The following is a 12,834-nucleotide window of genomic DNA, read 5'->3' as shown; positions in this document are numbered from 1 at the left end:
GAAGGACTGATGCTGAGGCTGAAACTCCAGTACTTTGGCCACCTCATGCAAAGAGTCGACTCATTGGAAAAGACCCTGATGCTGGGAGGGATTGGGGTCAGGAGGAGAAGGGGACGACAGAGGATGAGATGGCTGGATGGCATCACTGACTCGATAGATATGAGTTTGAGTGAACTCTGGGAGTTGATGATGGACAGGGAGGCCTGGCGTGCTGTGATTCGTGGGGTCGCAAAGAGTCGGACACAACTGAGCGACTGAACTGAACTGAATGAATAATACAGTTTCAAGATCATAAAGTGCATCACACATAAAATAGTCACCAAAGCAAGATTTTTGTTCTTCTCTTGCTCTTAATTCTTGTTACATGCTATTTACAGTGTTGGTTTCTCATTAGTGAGATCAGAGGAGTTACACTCAGGTGGATTGAGACATAAGAAAGCTAGCTGGACTTCTTTCCTCCAAAATGCTAACTGCCCTCTCCCTAGAAGGGCACTGCTGCTGCTGCTGCTGCTGCTGCTGCTGCTGCTGCTAAGTCACTTCAGTCGTGTCTGACCCTGTGCGACCCCATAGATGGTGGCCCACCAGGCTCCCTCGTCCCTGGGATTCTCCAGGCAAGAACACTGGAGTGGGTTGCCATTTCCTTCTCCAGTACATGAAAGTGAAAAGTCAAAGTGAAGTCGCTCAGTCGTGTTCGACTTTTCACGACCCCATGGACTGCAGCCTACCAGGCTCCTCCGTCCATGGGATTTTCCAGGCAAGAGTACTGGAGTGGGGTGCCATCACCTTCTCCAAGAAGGGCAATTCTAGCCATCACTATTTTACTGTTACACATAAACTGTCAAAATTTTGTCTGGTATTTCAAAATTAATGCTTATTCTCAGATTTTGAAATGCTTGCTTGCTTAGTATAAAACATTTTAAAGTATATAATATTAAAAAATAATTACCCACATGATGTTATCAATCAGCATTTATTAATATTAATAGTTGAGTATATTTCCTTCCTTTTGGCCTTTTTGTAGGCACTTTAAATTTTTTAATAACTGGGAGTTTTAACAAAAATATATTTATTATTGTTGGTTTTGTTGTTTGTAGAGAGTATGAATGTAGAGGGTAGCACTGAAGTAATAGCACCATATGAAACCAACTTCTGTCGCATGACAAGTATTTTCTCTCTAAATCTGTTTCCTTATGTATGAAATAGGAATAATAATAACATGTATTTCTCAGAGTTGTGAGAATTAAGTGAGAATGAATTAGATGTTAAAAAAATTATTGTTATTATACTATTCCCATATCAGACATTTGTTTTTCTTCTGATTATTTGTCTATTACAGAAAAAGTGAAAAATATAAAGGTACATACAGAGGAAAAAGTATCCATCATTTCACCACCTAGATAATGGAAAGTTTTTTCATACACTCTCAGTCTTTATGTACATACTGTTTGAGGGTAGGGGCAAGGGGTGAAGCAGCTTAATATTTACTGTTGACTAAAAAAAAAATCAACAGAATTAAATTCTTCTAACAATAAAACATATTTAAAACATCTTTCTTCATCTTTTTGTTTTAGTATCTGATATAGTATCATAACTACCCCTAAATATCTTACCACCCTCACTTCAGAAGCAACTTAGGCTAGCTCTTGATTCTTGTACTTTCCTTTCTATGCTATATTTTAGTAGATGAAGTCATGTTTACATGTAGAACTTTGAATTCTTATTTAACTTAATATAAGCATTTCCCATATCATTAGAAGTTTTTTAGATAAGGCTTTCCAATCTCAGTTTTTCTAATTATGAATATTTCAAATGCTGTCTTCAACTTTTTCTAGGACCTCTTGCATTTTTGTCTATAGAAACCTATCCTAATTTATTTTCTTTTTATCTCTACAGAACAAGGGTCAAAAATTAGAACCTATCCCTCATCGAAGATTAAGGATGGTGACAAACACCATTGAAGAAAATTTCCCCTTGGGGACTGTGCAGTTTTTGATGGACTTTGTGTCACCCCAGCATTACCCGCCCCGAGAAATTGTGGCTCACATCATCCAGAAAATCCTGCTCAGTGGCTCTGAGACTTTGGATGTTCTAAAGGAGGCCTACATGCTTCTCATGAAAATTCAACAGTATGAACCTTGGCTTTTGGCAAATCTTTTAGGGAACCTGGACTCAGGGCACAATTTTCTCTTGCCTAAGATTTATTCAACTAAACATTAGAGAGGGTGACAGTATATTAATATTATTTGGATTGCAAGTGACAGGAAACTCAATCCAAACTGGCTTTAACAAATGATAAAAGAGAACTTAATGACACATGTTACTAAAAACCTAGAAACCTAGGAGTAAGATGTGACTTAGTTCAGCTCCGAAATGGTTACCAATATCCATTTTTCAGCTGTACTTTGCTTTTGTTTCTAGGCTTCATATGGTGGCTTTCTCAGACACTCTTAATACAAGAGAGTGTCCATTTCCTTTATAATCACGCGAGAGTTCTGAAATTGAGTCTTACAAATTTTAATTGGCATGATATAAGACATGAGTCTGTCTTTGAGCCAGTCATGTGAACTGTGGGACAGAATATCATGATTAGCTCAACATGCTTCATAAGCTTCATCCCAGGGTCCTAATGGGTGAAAGCCACTGGGCTAAGAGTAATAGTTGATTTCTTCAAGGCAAATTTGGAGTGCTAATGCCTCCCAAAAGAGAAGTAGATATTAGGTAGCCAGCAAAAGAAAATGAAGTTCCACTTCCCTCAGTGACATGGGTGGGAAAGAGGGTGGGCAAGAACACTGAGGATAAGAAGAGGCTTCTTGCTTCTGTCGTCTTCTATTGTTTCTATTGTCTTCCAGATCCCATCCTTCCTTCCACTGAAATCTCCAGAATTCTAACTGCTATCACTTGACTTTCAGGCTACATCCAGCTAATGCCAAGACAGTGGAGTGGGACTGGAAGCTTCTCGCTTATGTCATGGAGGAAGAGGTAACAACAGTTTGCATGCAGAAGTCTTTTGCAGAGGAAGTTTTAACTAGAAACAAAAGTGACAGTAAATCTGGTAGTACAGTCTTTGCCATTTAGCAAGACTTCTTTTAGCTTTTACTCCACAGATCCAGACCAAAATATTTTTATTGAGACAGTATGTGCTGTCTTCCAATTCAAGATTGAATATACTCATTTATCCCTCCCCTTCTTAAGATTTCACTTAAAATAACAGTAAATGAATAGAAGTTATGAACCTATGGCACTGAAAATAAGGGGAAAGATAACAGATTTGAATGAAGACTGGAAAAGCTAAAGGAAATGTATAAGTGATGACTGATGAAGCTAGGCAGCAAAAGCTACAGGCTAGAACACAGGCTTGCCAAAAAGGAAGGAAATCTGCCCTTTAGAACAGAGAATTTTTGGATTTCTTCTCTGGGCTTTGCTGGTGGCTCAGGGGGTAAAACGTCTGCCTGCAGTGTGGGAGACCTGGGTTTGATCCCTGGGTCGGGAAGATCCCCTGGAGAAGGAAATGGCAACCCACTCCAGTACTCTTGCCTGGAGAATCCCATGGATGAAGGAGCCTGGTAGGCTGCAGTCCTACCAGAGCCTGGTAGGCTGGTATCGCAAAGAGTCGGACACGACTGAGCGACTTCGCTTTCACTTTCTTTCAGTGTAGAGTTGGTGCTCCAGAGAAAAGTCTACATCCTGACCTTTAGAGATCCCTGAGCTTAATTGCCAGCTTTCTGTCTACTTACCCAAAAGAACATGGATGGAACAAATTATTGTCAATTTAGAATTCTGTAGTCAACCAAGATATTGATCAAGTGTGAGGCTAGAATAAAGACATTTCCAGACATGTACAAGCTTGAAAAAATATTTTCAAAAAAATATACCCCATTTCATAGGTTACTTGAAGATATGCAATACAAAGAATAGGGAGAAATCAAAAGAGAAAGAGGCATAGGATCCAAAAGACACTGGATCTAATCCAGAAGTATAAGAAAGAGAAGTCCTGAGATTACCACAAATAGTAGACCTAAAGTCACTCCAGATTGGTGCAAAAAAACACAGGGCTTTAAGAAAAGGATGATCTGGGAAATAACCACCAAGATGGTAGACGAGGACTCTCCAGGCCCTTGTTCCCCAATGGAGACACCAACTTAACAACAATATATGGACCAGAATACCTTTGTGAAAACTCTAGAAACCAGTTGAGACGTTGCAGTACCCAGGCCAAAGCATAACCAAGAAGGGACTCCATTAAAAGGAGTAGGAATGTTTTTGGTATTTTTGTGTGTCCATGCCCTTCCCTGTACCCAGCCTAGCACAACGCTACTGGGAGGAAATCTCCCACACCCTGGCTTCCCCCTTGGGATGGAAACAAAGGAGAGAACATCAAGTCCAGTGTTCTGGCTTGTTATGGGGATAGTTTTTGTCTCACCTGACTTAGAACACTATTGAAAACCCTGGCTTAGTTTTCTGGCTGAAAAAAAAGATGAGCACTGCAGCATTTTAGAGCTTCAGAGAGTATGCATTTCCATAAACAGGTACTGGGGGAGTAAGAGACTGTCAGCTCTTGAGAAGAAACAAGGGCAAGCTGCTTGGGGAGTTAAGACAGATAAAAGCATACACACAAGCTCAGAGAAAACATCTCCAGAAAAGTTCTGAGAGCACTGAGAACCTTTAGCCAGACTGATTGTTAAGGGCCTTGCCCTGCATGAACTCAGTGCATAAAGACTGGGAAAGTTGGTTGTTTTTTTCAAATGTTTAAATCTCAAAAGAAGATTACAAGGCACACAAAGAAACAGGGAAGTGTGGCCCAATCAAAAAAATGAAATAAAGTTCCAGAAAGTGACCCTAAAGAAATACAAATCTCTCAACTTCCTGAGAAAGAATTTTTTAAAACCATCTTAAAGATGCTCAAGGAGCTAAAAGAGAACACAAACAAAATGAAGGAGGAAAATGATGCATGGACAAAATGAGAATATTAAATTTTTAAACTGTAGATAATAAATATATTCTGGAGCTGAAAAGTATAATAACAGAATTGAAAATTTCTCTAGAGGAGTTCAACAACAGTCTTGATCAGGCAGGAGGAAAACATATCAGTGAACATGAAGAAAGGTCTTTGAAATCATTGAGACAGAGGATCAAAAAGAAAACTGAAGAAAATTGGTGAGCACCTGTGGGACTATGGTGCATCATTACGTGTACGGACCACACGTACATTATGGGAGTTCCAGAGAAGGAATAGACGGGGGCAGAGAGCCCAATGACCAAAGAACCTCCCAACTCTGAGGAGAGAAATAGACACACAGACTCAAGAAGGTTAACACCAGTGAGGATAAACCAAGGAGACTCAAAGCAAGAAACGTTATAATCAACTGTCCAAAGTCAGACTTAAAAGCAGCAAGGAAAAAGTGAATTATCACATATAAGTGAGTCTGTATAAGTCTCTCAGCAAATTCTCAGTGAAGCCATGTAGGTCAGAAGGTAATGGGATGATGTATTCAAAGTTCTAAAAGAAAAAAGCTGTCAACCAAGAATACCATATCTGGCAAAACTTGCCTTCAAGAAATGAGAATGAGCAGCAGGAGAGAAGTGACACATCGATACAAGATCCTCAATAAGATTTCTCATCAGAAATGAGGCCAGAAGGTAGTGGGATGATATATTTGAAGTGCTAAAGAAGAAAACTCAACCAAGATTCCTGTATCCAACAAAACTGTCCCTCAAAAATGAGGGAGAGGTAAAGAAACTCCCAGATAAACAAAAGCTGAGGGAATTCATTCCCACTAGTCCTACTCAGCAGGAAACGCTGAAGGAAGTCCTGCAGGGTAAAATGAAACACTAAACAGTAACTTGAAGACATATGAAGAAATAGACGTTAATAAAGATAAATACATGGGCAATTATAAAAACTATTATGACAGTGATTTGTAACTCTACATTGGCTATCTATAATGTATTAAGTGACTAACACTTTTTTAAATTATTAATCTAAAAGCTAGTGTTATTTAACTTTGTAACTCCACATTGTATTTTCTACATAATTTGAAAGATTGAAAAGAACTGAAAAGAATTATTGAACCTCCCTGGTGGTCCAGTGGTTAAGAATCTGCCAGCCAATGAAGGGGACACAGGTTCCATCCCTGGGCTGGGAAGATCCCACATGCCATGGGGCAACTAAGCCCTTGTGTCACAACTACTGAGCCCATGCTCTAGAGCCTGCAAGCCATAACTACTGAAGCCCACGCGTCCTGGAGAGCATGCTCTGCAACAAGAGAAGTCGTCACCCACACATCGAAACTAGAGAGTAGCCCCCACTTGCAGCAACTGGAGAAAGCCTGAGCTCAACAGTGAAGACCCAGAGTAGCCAAAACTAAATAAATCAAAAATTTTTTAAAGAATTATTAGTTTATTTTTGGTCACAATAAAGAGCTGAGCTTTTGTGTGTTATTGAAGTGAACCTAGTATAAATTCAAAGTATGATAATTTTAGAATGTTAAATGTAATCCCCATGGTAACCACAAGGACACTAGCTATAGAATGTACAGAAAAGGAAATTAGAAAAGAATGTAAGCATTTCATTACAAAAAAAAAATCAACTAAAGGCAAAAGACAATAATGTAGGAAATGAGGGACCAAAAAACTATAAGGCATTTAGAAAACAAATAGAACAAGGCCAGATTTAAGGCTCTCTTTATCAGTAAAAGGAAACCAACATATGCCTGCCTGGCTTTGGTAAGGTTCGGGTGATCACCATGTGAATTATGAGGAGACTGAGACTCGGAGCAGTAAGTTAAATAAGGAATGGGGCTGAGTTTCAAACAAACAAATAAATCAGGTCTCTGCATCACCAAAGCCCATGCTCTTTACCTGCACTAGCTGGGCTTCAGCAATTAGGATCATTTCACCTGTAACAAAAAACCCAGCTCAGAGTTGCTTAAACAACAGACTGTACATCAGCTCATGTTACTAGAAGTTTGGCAGTGGGATGAAGATCATGGTGGTTTGACCTAGCAGCTTAGCAGTCATTTTTCTGTCTCTCTGTTCAAATATACACAGCTTAGGGCCTATCCTGAGAGTGGGGTTCATCACTGAGGTTCAGTGAGAGAAAGAGACTGACTTTTCAAGCTCTAGGATTGCCTTGTTTGCCCTCTTTTGTAATGACCTAGGTTGCTTGCTCTCTCCCACAGGCCTCTCTTTTAGATACAGACACACTTGTTGACTCATGCATCTTCCCTTGACTTGGTATTTATGAGAGCCCAGTGCTCAGTGTCCAGGAGACTGAGAGCAAATACTTATTTACTCATTTTTTTCTCCCCAAGGGACAAAACCTGCCCGGGCGAGTCTTCTTTCTGCGTTATGTAGTACAGACCCTGGAAGACGATTTCCAGCAGATCCTAAGGAAGCAGCGACAGCACCTGCAGCAAGCCATCGCAAGCACTGTGCTGTCCTGTGACAAGCAACCCCACAATGTCAGGTAATCAGCCATCTGAAGCCTGGGATGACAAGAGTCATCAAGTCCGGAGAACACAACAGGTGGATGAGATTGTCTAGTAACTAGATAATGTAACAGGGATAGTTATTATTACTATAAAAGTGAAAGTGTTAGCCGCTCAGTCATGTCTGACTCTTTGCAACCCCATGGACTCTAACCCACCAGGCTCCTCTGTCCATGGGATTCTGCAGGTAGAATACTAGAGTGGGTTGCCATTCCCTTCTCCAGGGGATCTTCCTGGCCCAGGGATCAAACCCAGGTCTGCTGCATTGCAGGCAGATATATAGACAGTCCTAGAAAAAAAAGCCTCAATACCAACTCTGTGTCAGGTGCCAAAACTTGTGTGGTTTTTCCTCCTGAGACCATCAGACTTCCTTTAATCTATTTCAGTATTGTTCAGACAGCCTCAGGAGATACAGTGGAAAACATGAACTTGTGTAAAACTTCACAGCTGCTATAAGCCTAAATTTATTTCCACCCCTGTGAGTAACCCAGGATAAACCTCATTTGTCACTACTACTTTCTGAGAACTCTTTTATGATAATAGGTTACATGGAACAAGACACAATAAGGTAGCAAACACATGTTTTTAAAAATAAAATCTGCCACTGTTTCCACTGTTTCCCCATCTATTTCCCATGAAGTGATGGGACCAGATGCCATGATCTTAGTTTTCTGAATGTTGAGCTTTAAGCCAACTTTTTCACTCTCCACTTTCACTTTCATCAGGAGGCTTTTTAGTTCCTCTTCACTTTCTGCCATAAGGGTGGTGTCATCTGCATATCTGAAGTTATTGATATTTCTCCCGGCAATCTTGATTCCAGCTTGTGCTTCTTCCAGTCCAGCGTTTCTCATGATGTACTCTGCATAGAAGTTAAATAAGCAGGGTGACAATATACAGCCTTGACGTACTCCTTTTCCTATTTGGAATCAGTCTGTTGTTCCATGTCCAGTTCTAACTGTTGCTTCCTGACCTGCATATAGGTTTCTCAAGAGGCAGGTCAGGTGGTCTGGTTCCAATCTCTTTCAGAGTTTTCCACAGTTTATTGTGATCCACACAGTCAAAGGCTTTGGCATAGTCAATAAAGCAGAAATAGATTTTTTCTGGAACTCTTTTGCTTTTTCAATGATCCAGAGGATGTTGGCAGTTTGATCTCTGGTTCCTCTGCCTTTTCTAAAACCAGCTTGAACATCTGGAAGTTCACGGTTCACATATTGCTGAAGCCTGGCTTGGAGAATTTTGAGCATTACTCTACTAGCATGTGAGATGAGTGCAATTGTGCAGTAGTCTGAGCATTCTTTGGCATTGCCTTTCTTTGGGACTGGAATGAAAACTGACCTTTTCCAGTCCTGTGGCCACTGCTGAGTTTTCCAAATTTGCTGGCATATTTAGTGCAGCACTTTCACATCATCATCTTTTAGGATTTGCAATAGCTCAACTGGAATTCCATCACCTCCACTAGCTTTGTTCGTAGTGATGCTTTCTAAGTCCCACTTGACTTCACATTCCAGGATGTCTGGCTCTAGGTGAGTGATCACACCATCGTGATTATCTGGGTTGTGAAGATCTTTTTTGTACAATTCTTCTGTGTATTCTTGCCACCTCTTCTTAATACTTTCTGCTTCTGTTAGGTCTATACCATTTCTGTCCTTTATTGAGCCCATCTTTGCATGAAATGTTCCTTTGGTATCTCTGATTTTCTTGAAGAGATCTCTAGTCTTTCCCATTCTGTTGTTTTCCTCTATTTCTTTGCATTGATCACTGAGGAAGGCTTTCGTATCTTTCCTTGCTATTCTTTGGAACTCTGCATTCAGATGTTTATATCTTTCCTTTTCTCCTTTGCTTCTCACTTCTTTTCTTTTCACAACTACTTGTAAGGCCTCCTCAGACAGCCATTTTGCTTTTTTGCATTTCTTTTCCATGGGGATGGTCTTGATCCCTGTCTCTTGTACAATGTCACGAACCTCCATCCATAGTTCATCAGGTACTGTATCTATCAGATCTAGTCCCTTAAATCTATTTCACACTTCTACTGTGTAATCATAAGGAATTTTATTTTGGTCATAGCTGAATGGTCTAGTGGTTTTCCCTGTTTCTTCAATTTAAGTCTGAATATGGCAATAAGGAGTTCATGATCTGAGCCACAGTCAGCTCCCGGTCTTGTTTTTGCTGACTGTATAGAGTTTCTCCATCTTTGGGTGCAAAGAATATAATCAGTCTGATTTCAGTGTTGACCATCTGGTGATGTCCATGTGTAGAGTCTTTTCTTGTGTTATTGGAAGAGGGTGTTTGCCATGACCAGTGCGTTCTCTTGGCAAAACTCTATTAGCCTTTGCCCTGCTTCATTCTGTATTCCAAGGCCAAATTTGCCTGTTACCCCAGGTGTTTCTTGACTTTCTACTTTTGCATCCCAGTCCCCTATAATGAAAAGGACATCTTTTTTAGGTTTCCAGTGGTCATGTATGGATGTGAGAGTTGGACTGTGAAGAAAGCTGAGTGCTGAAGAATTGATGCTGTTAAACTGTGGTGTTGGAGAATACTCTTGAGAGTCCCTTGGACTGCAAGGAGATCCAACCAGTCCATTCTAAAGGAGATCAGTTCTGGGTGTTCTTTGGAAGGACTGATGCTAAAGCTGAAACTCCAATACTTTGGCCACCTCATGCGAAGAGTTGACTCATTGGAAAAGAACCTGATGCTGGGAGAGATTGGGGGTAGGAGGAGAAGGGGACGACCAAGGATGAGATGGCTGGATGGCATCACTGACTCAATGGACATGAGTTTGAGTGAACTCCAGGAGTTGGTGATGGACAGGGAGGCCTGGTGTGCTGCGATTCATGGAGTTGCAAAGGGTCAGACACGACTGAGCAACTGAACTGAACTGAACTGTTTTGAGAAATCTTTTATGATAATAGGTTACATGGAACAAGATACAATAAGGTAGCAACACGTTTTTTCTGTAAAATCAGGGCTAAAGCTTCTGGAAGCTTCAGAGTGGGAAACTACCATATCCTTATAAAAGTAGGGGGAAATGTGATTTCTAGGGTAGGGATCTCAGACTAGAATTTTCATCCTGGAACTACCCCCTTCTTTTGCTTCTTTTGGAAACCGTTCTCTTCATCACTGAGATTTTTGTCAGTCATATACATTCTCATATGTTCTTGCATATTTGTTAAGAATAGTTTTCACAGGCCAATATGGGATATTGACTTATAATTCCTTTAATTAAAAAAGAAGGACATTTTATTATGTTTTTGAGTATCAGCCAGCTGGGAAAATTGAGGGCAGAAGGAAAAGAGGGCGTCAAAGGATGAGATGGCTGGATGGCATCACCGATTCAGTGGACATGAACTTTGGCAAACTTTGGAAGATGATGAGGGCTGGGGAGGCCTGGCGTGCTGCAGTCCATGGGGTCTCAAAGAGTCACACAACTGGGCGACTGAGCAATAACAATGACAACGGCTTTTTCTCCCTAGGTTTGCCTGCTTCCATCCATTTCCGTGGATGTAGCATTTTATGTAAAGTTTAAATGTTAATTATAGGGGTAGAAAATCAGTAAGTAGAGAAACTACAAGAGCACAGGATAGCGTAACTGGGTGTAAAATTGAAAAACTTTTAAAAGAGAGTGGTGGTTAAGTCAGTCTCCATGTGGCCCCTTAAGGGATTTTCTTTTCTTTTTAACTGTGCATACAAAGAGTAATCTAGTTCTACACAATTTAGGAAATATAGTTGTCGCCAGATGACCTCACCCACATTTTCTTTTCCCACAGGGGTAACTGCTTTCAACTCTTTGATTTAAGAGATTCTTGGATTTAACTTCTTCATGGCTGAGTAACTTGCCTGTGTTGCTGATGTTTTATTGTTCAGTTCACTACAGTCACTCAGTCGTGTCCAACTCTTTGCAACACCATGGACTGCAGCACACCAGGCCTCCCTGTCCATCACCAACTCCCGGACTTTACTCAAACTCGTGTCCATTGAGTTGGTGATGCCATCCAACCATCTCATCCTCTGTTGTCCCCTTCTCTTGCCTCCAATCCCTCCCAGCATCAGAGTCTTTTCAAATGAGTCAGCTCTTCACATCAGGTGGCCAAAGTATTGGAGTTTCAGCTTCAGCATCAGTCCTTCCAATGAACCCTCAGGACTGATCTCCTTTAGGATGGACTGGTTGAATCTCCTTGCTTGTCCACTGTTAGCTGTAATTGACTATTATTGACTATTGACTCCTCACCTGAAAATGAGGAGTTAGCTCTTTTTACTCTCTCCCTCTTCACACACACACACACACACACACACACACTTCCCAGCCCCCACACCATAATATAGCTGAATCAGAATTTTGTTTAGATCAGTATTTGATGTTCTGATCACTATAACTGTGTGCTAGTCAGAGTTGAGCCCAGTACTAAACTTGATTACTTTTCCTTCCACTCATTACTTTTTGTTTTCCTCAGAGTTAATAATTGCCTCATTTTTAGTTTCCTCCTATTCTTTTGTATATCAGAAGTCAACCATAGATTCTCTGCCGTTTGATTTAAATATCCTGTCAAGATGTTTGTTCACACTTATGAGGTTCTTCTTTAAGGTCTGTGGTAGAGTACTTTGACCTCCTTTAACCTGGATTGGCTGTCCTCTTTGCCAAGTCTCTATCATAAATGTGAAATTCCCTTCACCTGTTCCCAGTGTTGGATGTGTTTCATATCTTTTCTTTCTTGGTTTACTCCCTTGTTTTGATGGATCAGTCTCCAGTAGCTTCTTAGAAAGGTATGTGGGAAGTAAAATTTGAGTTTTTGTATGTCTGAAAATATCTTTATCTTCCACACATTGATTCATGTGAGTATAGATATTTAGGTTACAAATAACTTTTCTACAGAGTATTAAAGGAAATTTTCCAAATTTCCCACTGTCTTCTAGCTTCTTGCTGTGAAGAAGCCATAGGCTACTCTGATTACTAATTCTTTGTATGTGCTTTGATTTTTTTCTCTGGATGTTTGCAGACTCTTCTTTTTTCCCAATATACTTGTTTTAGGTCTATATTCATCTGTTATGCTGGACATTCAGTGGGCCATTTCATATCCTTCATTTCTGGAAAATAGAGTTTTCATTGCTGTTACCATATTTTTAATTTCCAAGAGCTCTTTTACTTTTTCTTTAAATGTTCCTTTTTAAACTTAGTAAATAGGAATCTGTTCTTGTCTTTTTCTTTCATGGATCTGTGTCTTTTCATATCTTTGATGTTACTAATGATAGCTTTTGTTTTTGTTACTTTTCTGTATAATGTCTGTTTTCTCCAAGTTGCTCTTTTGAGGAGAGAGACAGGTTGGTTTGGGTTTTTTGCCTTAATCTCTTCTGT

General features: G+C 40.2%; 1 protein-coding gene across 1 annotated transcript in view; it reads left to right on the top strand.

Annotated features, from left to right (window-relative positions):
* Window positions 1-12,834, top strand: part of SIMC1 (SUMO interacting motifs containing 1) — an 83,553-nt gene that overhangs the window by 40,341 nt on the left and 30,378 nt on the right. Inside the window, exons 3-5 of the mRNA XM_070377212.1 lie at window positions 1,894-2,126; window positions 2,910-2,979; window positions 7,311-7,465. Coding sequence (XP_070233313.1) covers window positions 1,894-2,126; window positions 2,910-2,979; window positions 7,311-7,465 — 458 coding nt within the window. The remainder of the gene's footprint in view (window positions 1-1,893; window positions 2,127-2,909; window positions 2,980-7,310; window positions 7,466-12,834) is intronic.

The sequence above is a fragment of the Bos mutus genome, chromosome 10 (genome assembly GCF_027580195.1).
Source record: "Bos mutus isolate GX-2022 chromosome 10, NWIPB_WYAK_1.1, whole genome shotgun sequence".
NCBI classification, from domain to species: domain Eukaryota; kingdom Metazoa; phylum Chordata; class Mammalia; order Artiodactyla; family Bovidae; genus Bos; species Bos mutus.
This window is presented reverse-complemented; position numbering and strand designations above follow the sequence as displayed.